At 40.6% G+C, this 17,640-nt stretch overlaps 2 protein-coding genes across 2 annotated transcripts; one reads left to right on the top strand and one right to left on the bottom strand.

Annotated features, from left to right (window-relative positions):
- Positions 1–14: 14 nt before the first annotated feature.
- Positions 15–17,375, bottom strand: acad11 (acyl-CoA dehydrogenase family, member 11; the record flags this gene model as incomplete). The annotated part of the gene is made up of 20 exons (XM_079234347.1): positions 15–316; positions 397–506; positions 1,097–1,213; positions 1,377–1,531; positions 1,675–1,746; positions 1,888–1,973; positions 2,629–2,698; positions 11,047–11,145; positions 12,060–12,167; positions 12,545–12,683; positions 13,451–13,528; positions 14,032–14,143; positions 14,610–14,716; positions 15,006–15,127; positions 15,274–15,415; positions 15,497–15,661; positions 15,766–15,927; positions 16,162–16,287; positions 17,063–17,162; positions 17,251–17,375. 20 exons carry the CDS (start codon positions 17,373–17,375, stop codon positions 202–204), a joined length of 2,310 nt encoding a protein of 769 aa, XP_079090473.1. The 3' UTR covers positions 15–201.
- Positions 7,029–8,268, top strand: ackr4b (atypical chemokine receptor 4b; the record flags this gene model as incomplete). The annotated part of the gene is made up of 1 exon (XM_079234348.1): positions 7,029–8,268. One exon carries the CDS (start codon positions 7,029–7,031, stop codon positions 8,133–8,135), a length of 1,107 nt encoding a protein of 368 aa, XP_079090474.1. The 3' UTR covers positions 8,136–8,268.
- Positions 17,376–17,640: the final 265 nt, after the last annotated feature.

Below are 17,640 nucleotides of genomic sequence, written 5' to 3'. Positions count from 1 at the left end.
GAAACTTGGTCTTTAATTAGTCAGTTGCAGTAAAATATATATATATACACAACCAATTATCACTTGTTTTGGTAGCAAAATTACTCAGTTTTACAAAAAGCCTCCTTCCCATTGGACATTTAGTGAGAATTAGAAAAGCAATGCAATTTTATTAAGGCAAATGGCTATTGAGTAAAGACGTGGCCACAAGATTTAATTACTTTACAGCTTGGCCTGTGCCTTCTTCAGTTGGTCCCTCAGTTCCAGATGAGCAATGGAGGAGAGGTGCACCTCATCTGGCCCGTCAGCAATGCGTAGCGTCCGCACATATGAATACCTGAGGACGCATGTAGTAATGCTGGCATTAGGAAGGAAACTAGTTTAATGCTTATTCTCATGTGTAGGGAGTACACTTACATCTGTGCTAGTGGGAAGTCTCCAGACACACCTGCACCTCCATAGACCTGTATCGCACAGTCCACCACCTTACACGCCATCCTGGCTGCTGCCACCTTGATCATAGCAATCTAAGAAGATGACCAGCAAAAAAAAAAAAGTGGTAATTGAAATGCTGTTCCAGGATCTATGCAGGAATCATATAGTATGTTGGAAAAATAAAAAAGTCATATGGTCATACAAAGTGCCTTTCTTATGTCATAAAAACTAATATATAAGATGGCAAAGAGAATTTTTGCCAACATTCGTTATTATGCATCTTGGCGGTTGAATATGTCCAATAAACTCACATCTCATGCTCAGAAATTCTTTATAATCCAGGCATTTCTCATGTACACAAAATCCTACACTATGCAGTTGGAAGACACTGCATACTAAATGTTATGTCATACTAAGAATGAATAGTATGTTCATTTCAAACAATATTTTAGTATGAAATCAAAAATATAATACAGATTGTCATATAAAACGACCAAGTAGAATGTTAAGATTAGTTGGTAGTTGTATTCTGAGGTCTAACCATAACTAACTGCAAAAAAACGTATACTATAAACCTACTAGCATGTAGTATATACTATTGACAATTTGTATATACTGTACCTAGTACAGAATTGGGTCCCAGCACACTAGTATGTTCCAAACAGAGTATTGACAGCTGTACCTGTTTGCGAGCGGCGCGGCTGCCCAGTGTATCCAGAGCACGAGCAGCATGCAGAGTCAGCAGGCGCGTCTGTTCTATCATGAGTCGGCACTCTGCAATCCAGTGAGCAACAACTTCCTATACACACACAACGGTGATAACACAAGGAGCTCAAATACTCGGGCTGCATCTAAAACATAAGTCCACTAGGTGTCACTACAAGAAAAGAGCTCAACGTGCTGCAGCGCTGCAGGCCTTCAAATGAAGGTTTGTGGAATCTCTCGGGTCAATGTTCACTTACATGTTGGTACAACTTCTTTCCAAATGTGTGCCTGGAGGCAGCCCGCTGGCAGAGCAGCTCCAGAGCCAGCTCTGCTAAACCAACAGCCCTCATACAGTGGTGCAGCCGGCCCGGCCCCAGACGACCCTGGGCGATCTCAAACCCCCGGCCTTCACCTGGAAACAAATACACAACGGGACACAACAAAGTGATGCTCAGTGATAATTCATGTATATGGCTTTGCAGGTGTTGCTGACTTCTATGACCCATTGTGTGTAAACAAGTATAAACAGGAACACACAGCGATGCAGCGTCTTACCCAAAATAATGTTACAGGTAGGGACACGCACGTTTTCAAAGTGCACTTCAAAGTGGCCTCCATGGATGGCATCTGAGCCCAGAAACAAGGGAAATAGCGGATTCATTTTCTCAGGAAAGCTCATTTGTCAGGTTGTATGCAAAACAAGTATTGTGGGGAAAAACAGGAACATATCAATTGACCATGAAGATGTAATGACAGACTCGATCCTACCATCCTGTCCAAACACGGTGAGCGGTCTGACGAGCTTCACACCGGCTGTGTCCATAGGGACCAGGACCATACTGTGTTGGCCATGTCTAGAAACAAGTTGATAGTCAAAGCTTTAAAAGGGATGATAGTTTGACCCCATTTTCATTTAAAATCTACAACTCTATTTTTATCATGTTGACATTTCAAAGTGTCAATTGCTGGTGATAATCTGCCACCCCGATTCATTTAATTCTCTTTGCAAACGAGGTTATATTGTTTTATTGCTGAAAAAACAAGAACAAAGTGTGCTGCATGTCTTGGGTGTGGTTTCTACATCTTAAATGCTTGTAACGGGCGAGCCTTACATTTTAGAACCAACTGTCAACAACGTCAGCCATATGATTGGACAACAAGTGTCAACAAGATTAAATTGATATGTCTGTCATGTGAGCCAAACCTACGAGGCGAGTGACACGTATAAAAATGCAAGTGCATGCTGGAAAGTAAACCCTGTCCCCAAACCAAAGTCCATTTCAATTATATTACTGGAACAAACAAAAGTTAATGGGGAAAAAAATAGCCTCTAAACTAAAGCGCAAAGCTACACTGACAAGCACAGAATCATTTGAATAAAAAAACAGAAGAGTAACTTAATTAGTAGAAGTGGAATTTTGCAAACATAAAAGTATGTTTTACAGATCCACTCACCAGAAAAAGAAACAGACATGACAATATTCTTCACCACCTAACTGTTCTACTGACCTGGTTTTAACATCTTGAGAGTCGCTCCTGCACATCACAATGGCCACTTTGCATTGGGGGTTGCCGGCACCTGCAGGGAACAGAAAGGCGGTGGCTCATACTCATGTTGCATTCGTGTTTTGTGGTTTTCGTCTCGTGGTAAAAGAACCAATTATGGAGCAAGATACTTTTCACCGCCCGACTCTGTTCTTAACCCTTCCGTGGCCCGAGTCTGGTCACTGACTGGGAAGTAACTGCCAAACGTGAATGGAGCTGGTGACAGATTGATGGCACGAGAACGGCCCGCTGAGACAGGCACTGGTTGATTTACATTTCCTGAGATGGATTCTTTCACTCAGCAATGTTTAGTTTTTCCCATTGAGAAGATCTTGTTTGTTTGGGAGGAACTTAGTTGAGTCATTTTTTGTGTTACGCTCACTGACTTAACTGTGGCCTCTTTTTGGAAGAGAGCTGTCTCTCTGCGTTTCAAGTCAGCCACGCCCCCTTTCCGGGCCTGGAGCACCCACGCCTAAAAGAGAATCATCAGTCCGTCAGTGGAGCCGGAGATCAACCCCCCGATCCAGTGCTTCTTCTTCCTCTTGGCTTTCCAGCCGTTTGTTGGCTGCTCTCTGCCATTTGTCATTTCAGTTTTTTCCTGTTTCGTGGTTACTTTGGGAGCTTAGTATTGTTTTTAGTTTTTTCATTTCTGGAGGCCAGTTGAATTTCTTATTTTCTATTTAGTGTCGGGGTTTTGTTTATTATTTTGGCTTTAGACCTCGTGACATCTCTTTTTCCATTTTAGTTTTTCTTTTCTGTTAATCATTATTCTATCAATAAAGGTTACTCATTATTACTCCTTAAGTGTCCCAGCTGCTTTCTTCACTTTGCTTACATTTTTTACAAAGTTACTTCCAAGACACATTAAATATGCCGTAACACCTGGATGAAATGTTTCTTCATGGAAGCAAAAAAAAAGAAAAGAAAAGCAGATAGCTCAAGTGCACAGAGTGATGACCAAAAGCAACAAAACAGTTTGGAATTTCCCTGTCTGGGAGTCTACTTCCAGAAAACCGGTCTCCAATGTGGCCGTGGGTCCCTAAGGCACAGACTGGGTGACCGATGGTCGGCCTTCCTGTTGATAGCTCTGCCGAAGTCGCAAAACTGTCCCCTAAGGTCAGGACATATGGACACCAGACTGCAACAGGCAAGACATCTATAGTGTTATATATATATATATATATATATATATATATATATATATATATATATATATATATATATATATATATATATATATATATATATATATATATACACACACATACACACACACAGCTGACAGCTCAAAAAACAAATCTAGGAGAGCATGTTAGGAGCAGGTTGTGTTACATAATTCTCATGATCCATGACATAAGGTGAGCCCTGCTGTCATGCAACAGCCGTGCCCATACATGTCCCACCACCACTGGAATGAAACTAAACCTCCCCAGCCCAGTAATCTGTCCTCCTGAGAATGCGACATCCAAACATTTTACATTGCCAAGTTCTTTGAAAACGCTACACGTCAATATGACATACTTCTAAAACGAATAAATTGATTTTTTTTTTAAACATTTATCTGTATACAGATAAAAGTGAGAGACAGACAGATAGATTAAAAACAAGCTGAAATAAGTAACAGTATTTATTAAATACAAATTATTTAAAAAAAACAGTAAATCAAACGACTGAAGTTCCTATAAATAATTTAAAGTGAAAAGAATCTAAAATAGAACGGTAAAGTCCTCTGGATTTTTGCCAATGTGGGGGAGGTTGGTGAACGATATACACAACACACAATAACAAACCAATAATGGCTGCATTTCAGAAAACCACAACAAAGAAAATAAACCTTTTAAAATGGGACAAACATTTAGATCCACATGGGATGTTATTCTATATTCTCCTTTTAGTCTTTTCTCTGGGACATAAACAAAGGGCAGCCAGCATGGCACTCCCTGTGTGACATTGAGAGCAAGGGATTGAAGTCACAATCTGAGATTGAAAAACATTTTCTTTGCACAGTAACATCAAACATAGATACTAATCAAGTTTTGTTTATCCATGTATCTTGAAGCAGTCTTAAAGACACACACGCACACGTGCATGAGCGCTACGTGGTGAGGGAAGGTGCTCCGAGAGGCAGCAGTGAAGGGGCGGGCTGAAGAGATCAGTCCCTTCAGTCCTGTGGTGCAGAGAACCGTTCTCCTCAGGATACTTAACAACGCTGTGTGTGTGTGTGTGATTAAATAAAGGATATATTCAACTTTAGAACCACACAAACAGGAACAGACAAGGTAAGAACATATTTGAAATATCAACCACCACTTTACTCAATATTTTAAACTACAAATCAAGTAAAACAAGAAACTATAGCTACATTTCACATTTACTGCGATTTACTTACTTGCACCATGACATACATGAAAATAATTGTGCCTTGTTTTCCAGATAGTCAGAGGCTCACTTTAGTGTTGGCCTTAACAGTCAAAGTCCTGGTCCAGGATATTTTATGGTCTTATTATAACCATAGTGAGGTAATGATAATGAGCTGACTGAGTTTTGTGGTCCATTTCCCTGTTCCTTCTCAGCGTTATATTTTGCTCTTTTTAAAAACACTATGTTTTAACATTATTGTATTATTGTGTGTGCTCCTGTTAGTGTAGCTTATACACAGTTTAAACTGTTTTCAGGATAAAAAAAAAAAAAATTCTGCCTGTGATTGTTTACATAAAATGAATGACATGTGTGTGATCCAAATGTAAATAAAAAATGTCACCTCACCAAAGTAAAAAAATAAACTCACACTTCCAAACTGACTGAGAGGTGTTTCAAAACATAGAACTACTAAGAATGCGTTTTATTTTCTTAAAGATAAGTATTTCAAGTTGAAGTTTTCTGATGTTGTTAAAAGTTTGTTTACATCAGTAACGTTTGTACAAACAGCCTATATTTCCAATTATGACCAGTTACAAATTGTTTGGTCTTTTAACTACCGTAGATTATTTTTGCTCTATTTAATTTATGGAGACCAAATAATCCAAACAAATACATTAAAAAAAAAGTTAAAAGAATGGTTCAAACCACTATGCTGCTCTTACATATGAAGAGCAGCTGCTGACAGCACTGGAATACTTAACATACTACAGAATGTTCCATTGAACATCTGTTTCAGTAACTCCTGCTCCGCCCAAACAGGAGATATGACTCAACAAACTATTATATATTATATAACAAACCTGGATACTTTTCATAAAACGACTGTCCATTTTAACAGCAAGTATAATTTGCCAAAATTATCCTAGGATGGAAAATATGCCACGCATAATATACTAGTCTTAAACCAGGAATTATATCATCAGTAACGTAATGCGCTTTACAGATGTATTTCAGTTATAAATAAAATACAAAATATATTATATTAATATCTGTGTAAACAATCTCAGGGGTGTACTTCCAACTACGTTTTATAAAAGGTGTTCCTCAAGAGACTTGCCCGGGCAGCAACAATAATCAGTAAGTGAGTCACCGTGTGTGTGCGTGCACACACACACACACGCGAAACAGGGAGGAGACGTTAACAATACTATGATAATGAAAGTCTCACTTCAATGGGATGGCCTGCTAAACCAGCACATACCAGTAAAAGCAACATCCTGGACTTGAATCTCGCCTTCGTTACACTTGTGTGTCATCCTCATCCCTCACTCCATATATTTCCTGTCATCCTTGACTCTGTCTTCAAAAGGGGAAATTATATAAATAACTGAAATAAAGAAAAAGACAATTGTGATTGGATTGTCCGAAATAATGCAGAGAAACTGTTATCGGTTTGCAGTGATGCTTGTGCCGTTATACTTGAGAAAAGATGAATGTTGATCTTCATCTTTATTGCTAATTAATAAATCAGAGGTTGGGATTAAAGGAGTAATACATGCTGCCCTTTTCCTCATCTGTAGGTCACTAAGTATCCAAAATAATACAGACTAAATTAAAAAAGTAATCCCTTGCTTTGCTAGTCTCATGTCCGTTTTTTTTGTGTTCACTGGAATTTCACCAGGTTACACACAGTTCAGACAGAGATGCCTTCAGAAATGAGGGAAACCATTCAAGGGAGACTCCTTTCATGTAGAATAAAGAAAACTCCCTTTTCCTGTTGCTTATGAAAAGCAGAAGGTTTACAAATGTAATTGGCTCTTGTTGCATTGAATAACACACAAATTACACTTGCATGCAATGGATTGATCAAACAGCCCATATATCACAACATGTCCAATTAAAAAAAAAAAGGGAAAGTGAAATATTTTCCCCATTTCAAAAAAGATAAACAAATGCTTCCCTTAAACTGTACTTCTTTTTTTCTTTCTGGACAGCAAAAAAAAATGGATTACGATTATGACGACGAGGACTCAAGCTTCAACGACAGTTACGAGTACAGTAGCGAACACAGCGTTTGTGCCAAGGAGGAGGTGCGCTTTTTTGGCAGCGTCTTCCTCCCGGTCATGTACACCTTGGCTCTGGTGGTGGGCCTGGCGGGGAACGCCCTGGTAGTGGTGGTCTATGCCTCGAGGCTGCGACTACGAACCCTCACCGACGTGTGCATCCTGAACCTTGCCATTTCGGACCTTATACTCCTTTTCACGCTGCCTTTTTGGGCAGCCGATGCCGTTCATGGTTGGCGGTTGGGTTTGGTAGCCTGCAAGCTCACCTCCTTCCTCTACAGTACCAACTTCAGCTGCGGCATGCTGCTGCTGGCGTGCATCAGTGTGGACCGCTACCGCGCTGTCGCCCACAATCCTGCAGGCAGGACTGGAACAGGTAGCCGGGTAAGGATCCAGTGGATCCTGGTGTGTGTGGTGTTGTGGGCCGTAGCAAGCGTTCTTGGCCTTCCCGAACTTATATTTTGCGTCGTGAAGCACACCCATCACAGGATGGCCTGCACGGCGAGCTACCCGTCCAGCATGGCCCGACCGGCAAAGGCGGCCCTGGAGCTGATGGAGGTGACCCTGAGATTCTTGCTCCCTTTCTTGGTCATGACGGTGTGCTACTGCCTGGTGGGGCAGACACTGAGCCGGGCACCCGGGTTGCGGAGAGCTCGAAAGTGGCGTGCCCTCCGTGTCCTGCTGGCTGTGGTGGCTGTATTCCTGCTCACGCAGCTGCCCTACAACGTGGTCAAGCTGATCCGAGCGCTGGACATCATCTACGGCCTCGTGACCGACTGCGACCTCAGCAAGGGCCTGGACCGAGCTGTCCAAGTGACCGAGAGCCTGGCGCTGGTCCACACCTGCATTAACCCCCTCCTCTACGCCTTCATCGGGTCGTCCTTCAGGGGACACGTCCTCAAGGCTGCCAAGCGCCTTGGACAGCGCCTCGGGAGACACCCGAGACATGTCAGCGAGGAGCCGGTGGAGATTCCACTCAACACGTGCACTCAAACGCAGTCCCAGTCTGGTTCAGAAGACCAAGCCACCAGCACCTTCACTATTTAAGACTCAAATGATGTATCCCATTCTCTGTAAGCACCTACACACAATTGTATATCAATGTATATATATTAACACGTTTAGTATCATAAGAGATAGACGTCAATTACCGTAATATTTTTTATTGGAATAACTAAATAGGCACTAAGACTTTTTGTATAAATGATGTATTTTGTTAAATAAAAGAACGATTTTTAGTGACACTCATCTACCAAAATCTGTTGCAATGAAGTATAGCTGTACATCTCTGGTTCTTCCGGACAAATCAAATTCAACCTCATAGACTGCGCTGCCTTGCATGAGATTATCTGCATCTTATTGTATTACTTCCTGTGGCTTTAGGTTGGGATGCGGGTGGCTTGATCGCACAGCGGGTGACCCGTTAAATTGCAAACAAAGAGACAAAGAGAACGGCAAACAGCAGGACCCCTGCTTGTCACCAAACTGGAAACAGGAAACAAAGCTTTAAGCCTGAGTGGTGTTTTTATCGGCTCATCTCTATTATTTAAATAATATGAGCTTGAAAGAGCAAATGGGTAGCGGTGGCGGGCTATCCCCCGTTCTATGTAATTACTTAACATATTTAAATACTCTCCAGATTGCTAAAAAAAAATGACACTTAGTAATTATTCAATCATACAACATTACGCTCAAGCTGACCTCAATAAATTTACTGTATGTCTCATGTAGGGTCACAACAGGGAATAGCCACAGTCCAGGTTTTAACAGTGAGTTACTCAAGCCAGATTACTGTCATGAAGACATAAGTGGTCAGCGTGATTTGGCAAAACCTCCAGACTACATCGGTCATAGAGGTCTTTAGAGCTGACACATTTTCATTGTTTACCATTCTTTCCTTCTGCAGCACATGTTAGTCATCCTCTATCCACTGTATAGTTGGCATACAGATTGGACGAGTGGGAGCTGAACTTTAACAAACTGGTGAGTTTGTTTGGAGACCATTGAAACTGTGGCCCAAACGTTGGTGTGTCTAGACTCTAGTCAGAGGAATAACTGGATAAGTGTTGAGTTATATGTCACATGACTAAATAGGTAAACAAGGAACAAAGTCAAACTCTGCCTTTACAATCTGCATTTCATTTGAATGTATGATGGTCGGACCAAGATGAACATCAGGCTTTTCTTATATGTAAATGAACAGGTAATTATTACATGTCTCCACATTATAAAACTACAACGCCAAATGATATGATTGTTTAACTTAATCCTGAAGGAAACCAAAATTGTATTGACTTGTATGACGATTCCATTCCACGAGCAACCACTAAACACATGTTAAACATGTGTACAGCATCCGTGCAAGTGTAAATGCGTATGCAAATACAAACGCCTATTGCCTAAAGGTACAAGACTGCAAGTCTGGGAATCATTTTTGTACATTATTATGCGCATGGGACAGTCTGTATAGCTTCATCACCACAAAGCTGCCAAAGCAACATCTACAGTATCGACCCTCCCATCTAGCTACTCACAGTTTGTCACAGACGTATTTAGAGAAAAAGAGAAAGCAAAGAAGTAGTATATTTGGATTGCGGGCAACATTTTTTACATAAGTGGATCGGTAAATATGGGCCATTAAGTTTAACTTACAGTGGAAAAAAGAAATAAGTCAACCGAATGCGGGAACTGCTGTGAAATTATCATAATGAAATACTGCATACAAGCCAAACGGTGAGAAGTCTTAACATGTTTCTCCATAGGAAAAGATACTGTACAAATATAAACAAATGCACAGGAGACACAAAACCCTCCAATTTCCACTCTTGAATAATATGGTTTGCCACTAAATCAGCCGCAGGTCACAGCAAAGCATGAACTGGCCATCAACAGATCTGCATACTTTCCGAACAGATAGATGTATTCATGCTTCCTGCCGGCAAGGGAAAGATTGTTTTCACTTCCAAGGAAAAGAGAAACGAAAAGAGACAAACTTCAGACAAATGACAGTCATGAACATAAAGACAACCATTTGAAAGGAAAAATTCAGCTCATTCTTGGTAAAGCGTCGCGCTGTAAGTTTTCAACAACAAGAGGGAATTCCGTGCAGATTTGAAAATACAACAGGCCACTGTTTTCCTTTTAAGTGGGATTTAAAACCTAAGACCATCTGTGTCGGAGGAAACATCTGGAATATCTTTCCGTTCAAATGGATTTAGGAGGCGAATGATAAACATCTAAAAACATTAATGAGAGTGTTGGATATTTAGGTGATAACCATCTCTTAAATCCTAAATACTTAAGGCTTAGTTTAACAACGTTAGTGACTTAATTTGCAGAGCTCCCTACATCAAATTATGTAGCAATTTTAACCAGATAATAGGAACCAAACTCAGTAAAAGAGCCAATCAGAAGTAAAGAGACTGCGTTATAAAACCAGAAGAAAGGTGACTCACACATGAGTCATCAATTAGTCTGAGTCAGAGAATCAACACATACTTACAATGTATATACATATATATATATATATATATATATACACACTGTATATATTTATTTTCAGGGTAGTTAGCCATCATGTGCACCTTGAATCATTTACAATGAACAATTAGATGTAAAATGTTTAACTTTTGTCCACACACTAACAGTGTGTTAGTGGAATCTGTGACATTTACCGGCTGGCAACCCAAAGCTGCTCTGACGCATATTTTCCAGAAAGACATTTGGGTTCAAGATTTTTTTGTACTTACTTGTTAAAGTGGCTGTCTTAGAGTAAAGTCTTCTACCCTATTTTGTTGTCCACATGTTTGCAGTTTGGGACAGACATAAAACGACTCCTTGATGTTTACTGAGTCTTAAGCTCTCTAATGGTGTTTCCAGTCCTAAATGGAACTTGAGTGGTTTTATTGGAATAACAGTTATTTGCTTATATAACCAATGGAAATAGATATGTACATACCGCTGGTCCACCATTTCTTGCCGTTTATGACGAAGTAGTCTTCATCCCTGCAAAGGGTGCACTCCATGTTGGTTGCATCACTGGAGGCCACATCAGGCTCTGGGGAAGGGAACACAGGTCGGCTTAAACTCCCAACATGCACATTATACACCAAATAAAAGTCATTACTAATGAGACTTAGCCCTACAGTGTTAACATCTCCAATCCACAGCGTTTGCTTTATGGTCCATCTTTTCTGGTTTCCAGCTCAAACCACAGACTGAGTGGTTAAAACAACTCACACCATTTTCATACTTAAATGGTAGATAACTTAATAAAGTCACAAGTCGTAATTGTTAATCAGCAGAAGCTGGAGGTTCCTGTTCGATGTCATCAAGTATAATACAAATCAACCAAACCTTTGACAAAAAAGCATCCCCAAAACACTACTATAATCACCATCTGTGTTCACATAAAACATGGGGAGTTTCACACCCACTGTGATCACCATTGGCAATAGTGTGCTATGGTTGCCAGGCAGAGTGGAAAGCAAAGGGAGAAATTACTCATAAGTGAGCTTGTGTATGCTGTTGGCATGTAGAATTTCCAAACAAAGCAACTGCGCCGCCTGGCTCATTTAAGACCAGAACATCACTGGAAAGTTTGGCAAAAAACGGCATACATATTTTGAGGACTTCATCAGTACATTGTAACTGGACAGAACACGCGTTATGGAGGGGACTTACAGTAAGTGTTTCAAGACACACCTCAAGTCTACACAAAGGGACCCACCTCTAAAATAGCATTCCTTACATCACCACTCATTCAAGTGGTAAGGCGCTACTGATGACGACAAAAAAATTTCCCCTTGGGGATTAATAAAGTATATATTCATTCATTCATTCATTTCTCCACTGACTCTACAGAATATGGTGTGTTTTCCTGGTTCAGCCTTTTGTAAACAGTGACCTGTGACATGAATCATATATTTGAAAGTCTTAAAATGACGCAGGAGGGCATGGTCGTGGAAATACCTGTCATACAGAAGCAGGAGCGAATCTCTCCTTTGAGCAGAGGCTCCAGCCATTTACTCTTCTGCTCCTCACTGCCAAACATGTGGAGCACCTCCATGTTTCCCGTGTCTGGAGAGAAACATCATACCACACACCGTCTTCCAGAATATTCTGAGCTACATATTAATATGCTCGTAAGGACTGAAATCCTTCGATTTGACATAATCTGACAATAAATAAATAATAAATGCCTTTAAGAGCTAATTTGGGGGATTTTCATGTTTTAAACCCAGTGAATAAATCACAAGAGTGTATTGTTGTTACGATATAAAAAAGACTGAAGGGTCGACATTTGGAGAGGATTTTACTTGACTACAGAGGATGTTATCCAGAACACGAGATTCTAGAGAAAATACAGTGAACGGTAATTATGTACTGTAATTATAGTCCATGGCTTCCAAACGATCTAAAGATCGGACCACATGTAGGATGTGTGTGTGTGTTACCAGGAGCCTGGCAGTTGAAGACTTCAGGGGCAAAGAGGTAGCGTCCAGTTTCCTCTGCAATGTAGGCATAGTCCAGCTGACTGAGGCCGCTGACCGCAGGCAGGAATAGGTTCCACAGCCCCGCCTCCCTTGCTTTCACCTGGAAACACAGGCACATGTTGTCAGACAAATGTTGGCTACTTTATGTTTTCATAAATAAAGCTGAACTCAACGTAACTGTGAACACAAGTTTCTATTTGAGGACACAGAGCTAGGAATTCTGACACGAAAGTCACACAGCAGAGTATTGTCTCTGTCTCGTAACAATTTCAATCTGTCGAGCAATTTTCCAGGATACTCGTCTGCTCTTTGTCTTCTTTCAGCGGGACAGAACTGTTTTTTCCCTCACTTGATGATAAGTACTCTATTATAATAATGCAAGCAAATGTTTTCCAGCTGACAGTCATTAAGCAAGATTCTGTTCTTTAAAACATTAAGCTGACAGCACATTACAGCATTTAATTATAAAATCCCAATGCATTCCACCACAGTGTAGATGCATATGCAAAGTGCAAGTGATGACAAGCGGGGCTCAAGAAATTGGAGCGATTCAGCACATACACAAAAAACTGTATTCATTGTATAATTGAAACAGTAAATGATGGATTGCAGTGTCGGCCTGATTTAGAAGGGAGGTGCACTGTTTAGACAAGATTTAAATAACTTTGGCCCTTCAACCTGCTGGATTGATATTGAATTAACACCTGTTGGAGTTGTTCTATTGAGTGGTGTTTTTTGTTCTCTAACCCATGTGATTTTCATTGTTTGTAATAACTGCATCAATATCTGATGTTCAATGTTCATGTCTGTATCTGTTGTGGTAACTTGTACAGGTCTCTGTAGAAAAATAAATGTTTTTTTACACACCTTTAGATCCTGTATAATATGGGGGGTGTGCCACCTCTGTGGAGACTGAGCGTGTTTGGAGTAGTACTCTGCAACTTCCTGGGGAAAAGAAAAAACATATTTTTTACAGTATAGCCAAACTCGATCCATTTCCTTTGGACTCTAATGTCACTTCTGCACTCTCTTCATCAGTGGAAACATGTACCATAAAAAAACCAATTCTGAAACGTCACGCTGTGTTAATGTAGTAATTTGTGAAGATATTTCCATAGAACATCTGTTGTTTAATCTGTGGCTGTTTCACCCACCCAAATAAATCCCCACTGCCCACAGAAATAAAGCCGAACAAGCTTTGCAGTGCCATCTCCTAGCCTTACGCTGCCGCACTGCATTCTGATTGCTATGATGCTCAGCCAATGGTGGTAATTATGCATGCAATACAATTCATGTAATCAATAGGCTCCTTGTTCTCTCGCTCTAATGAATTAATCCTGATTGCATGAATGAACCGGTATGCTCAGTCAACTCCTTTCATGTGAAAGTTAAAGATCCATCTGGGCAAACAAATCTCTCTTCTGTTCTTGGCAGCTCTTGGGACTGACCTCCTGAGCAGGAAGCATGTATTGTCTCATGAAGTCTTTGACCTGCTGGAGAACAGCCTGACCTCTAGCCGTCTGCAGGAACAGGCCGTCTCCTGCTGGACCTGTGTCAGACCTGGCAAGAAACACATCTCACACGTTAAAAAGGTAATATCGGAAGCAGCAAGATGCCAAAATCCAGTTGTTGCTGGTTTTAATTTGGTCAGCAGGTGGAATCAATCTTTTTTCTGGCCTAGGACTTTCTGTTGTAGGCCAGAAAACGTGAGGAAAGGACTGTCTTCTTTGGATTATATCAAACTCTATTACTGCTTTTAATAGCTTAAACTAAACTGAATACTGCCTCGTAAAAAATCTACTTTCATCAACTTCTATCAAACTCAGTAGGTGGCTGACTCTGTGACAGCATACGGATAAAGTTACACCAGCAAATGCGACGAGTCAGGTTTTCGTTTAAGGCACACATCTAACACAAACGTCTCGTATCCTTTGAAAACAATTGTTCAGTCACTGTATTGATACATTGAAACACATGTAAAAACAACCACTAGCATTGTCTTACACAACTCAAGCAGCCAACATACCTCTTAGCAAGTTGCAAGGCAACCTTAGCCAAGGGCTCCACACACTGGCCGAACTGTGCTGCATTGGGAGCACTGGCATTGCCCAGTAGGTGGCGTGCATAGATCCCCTGATAGGGGGAAAAAGGTAAATAAAGGAGAGTGATTCATCTAGGTCCCTCTGTAGTAAAGGAGGGACCTTAATTAACTCAGCCATTATGAAACATTTCAAGAAACCCAACAATGTAACGGTACAGTTAGAATTGCACTTAAGTTGTATGTATTTTTTAATGTATTTGTTTATTTATTTGTATAATTATACTATGTTTATGTATACTTACATTTCTGTATATCTATACATTAAAAAAAGGCCAATGGGGATCAATTTGAGTTGAACTTTGTATACAAATTGGTACAAACCTGTGCAATTCCTGCCATTTTAAAGACAGACAGGGCCAGGTAGAAATTCAACTGTGGCAAAGAAGACGGGATCCCCCGGACCCGGCAGTAAATGGAGATCAGGTCTTCCACAGTTGGGATACCTGCTCATTGGTTGGAGAGAAGACACAAGAATTTGTGGAACAGATACTATGTCTATGCACACGTTCTTTTACAGAAAGATGTTGAAGCAATGTTGAGCAATGTTCTGCGTTTGTTGTTCTGTTCAGGGTTGTGATTGGTTTGCTACCTTCTATTCCTTTTAAGCTGCCCATTGTGCTGGTGATGTTGATGCTTGTAGGCCAGTAACAAGGCATGAGGAAATAGGCCAGGTCTGCCAAGGGCTGCCCAGTGGTAGACAGCTCCCAGTCCAAGACTGCCATCACACGTGCCTAATGACATCACATGCACTTTGTAAAGCATTACGGTCACTTGAAGCAGACAAGCAGGAATACTTGTTTCAGAAGCTGTACCTCTCTTGGATGGAATATCAAGTTGTCCAATCGGAAATCTCCATGGACAAGCGTGACCTCGTCATCAGTGGCTGGCAAATTCTTCATCAACCAATCAGACAGTTCATTCATGGCTGGAATGTCTCTGTGGGCTGCTGCGTTGTACTGCTTTGTCCAGGTGGACACCTTTTGAGATGGAAAGCCACTTTTGAGCGTCACAACTCTAACTGCATTTTTTCCCCAAAAAAATAATGATCTTGATTTGATGAGTACATAGGTGTTGTGCTCACTTGTCTCTTGCAGTAACCTGATCCTTTCCCATATCCGTCAAGGTTCAGTGATGCCAGGTCCAGTGAGTGTAGCTTTGCCAACGTTTCCACTGCAGCCACATATAGAGCTGCTCTCTCTGCTGCACTCACTCCAGGGAGACGGAGATCCCTGAATATACGACCCTGTTCAATACGCATGGAGAAAGCATATATTTTCATCTAATGACAGGTGACCACTATGAAGATAGTAAAGTATGTATTTAGAAGCCTGAGCCTCAACTGGGTATGTCAAGTCAGTGAGCGAGTCCAAATTTCATCTTTTATCATTAGACTATAAAGCAAAGGTTAATCAACACAGCAATACATATATTGTATGCAGCAACACTTTGAAATGTGGTCTCGGTAGCACAAACCTACCCTCACATGCTCCATTAAGTAGAACTCTGTTCCAATGATTTCAGCATCTGCGCAGTGCAAGAGAGGCTGAGGAACAGGGAATCCAGCTGAGAACAGGGCCTTCTGCACACGGTACTCCCTGTCCACCTATAAATGAAGTCATAAAGGTCCACCATTCCACAAGAAAACATCACGAGGTAGGAGATATAATAATAATAATAACAACACAACTCCCACACAACCCAAATAATGTAATAAGATAATGATATGTTATTGCAAATACAGCTGCAAAAAAAACGATGCACTTTTGAATTAACTATAATAGAAATGCAGAAAATATTCAGTTGGTAAACTTCCAATTAATTAATTCCCCAAAAATGTTTGCTTAACCAACAGGTCACAACAGGTCAGCTGAACATGCAAAACACTGAAACTTGTGAACTGATAAGCACATAAATAAATATGGGGAATTATATTTTGAATAGGAAAACATTTATAAATTTAGAATATAGAAAGATTTCTAGCAGAAGCATTCCAGTGGAAATGACCAACTCTATGCACTCAATACAATTATACCTAAATTAAAGTATAGTGTTATAATATAAAACTATATAAAAGTAAAGGCATGTGTCTCCATTTTGCCTGTAATTAACTCCAAATCATATACTGTATTTATTTCCAGGAAATTATTAGAAGTCCGTTTTGAGATAACAACCAGTACTGGAAAAAATGCTTGAAAGAAAAATGTTGGTCAATTTTGTATTTACTTTATTTCCACAAGCACATTTTGTCCATAAGCAGCCATATTAAGACAGTACATGATACAGAAAGGCTCCATAAAACGTGCACATGCAACTTGTGATCACTCCTGAACAGTCCTGAACATTGTTATTGAGCAAAGATATTCAGACTCAACCCTTACCTTGTGAGCTCCTGGAAGCAGCTCACCTGGCGGTTTCTTCCTGAGGACATAGCTGTTTGAGGGGGCTTGAATGAGGAAGGTTGGGTTTGACTGACCAGCGCTGAAAAGACAACAGGAAGCTGTGAACGTGTTCACAGTCAACTTAACAGGGTTGTTACAAACCAGCTACATGTATATTGTAGCGTTACCTGTACTGTCTGACAGTGAGCGTGTCATTGTTCGACACGGTCCGTGACTTGTCAGAAAGATATCTTTGCAGTCTGCCAACACTGAACTTGTGCTGCTGTCGAACAGAAGTTGTCAGCTCCTCCATGGCTCAGCTAACGAGTGGGTTAATCATTTCCCAGGTTTGTTTGTTGGGGTTAACTTTCGCATTGTTGAATATGGTGGTCGGACTATTTACGTCTGCACACACCGATGGAATGTCCTTAAAAAGTGGTTGCATATTACAGATATTCAGCAGTTTAAAAAACATAAATGGACATATATAATTTAACAGCCAATCCATGTCCTCGTAAACAATTGGAATAATAAACTAATAATGTAGGAACAAATTGAGGGGTTCGCGCCGTTACTTG

The sequence above is a fragment of the Taurulus bubalis genome (assembly GCF_910589615.1).
Source record: "Taurulus bubalis genome assembly, chromosome: 18".
Lineage (NCBI taxonomy): Eukaryota > Metazoa > Chordata > Actinopteri > Perciformes > Cottidae > Taurulus > Taurulus bubalis.
This window is presented reverse-complemented; position numbering and strand designations above follow the sequence as displayed.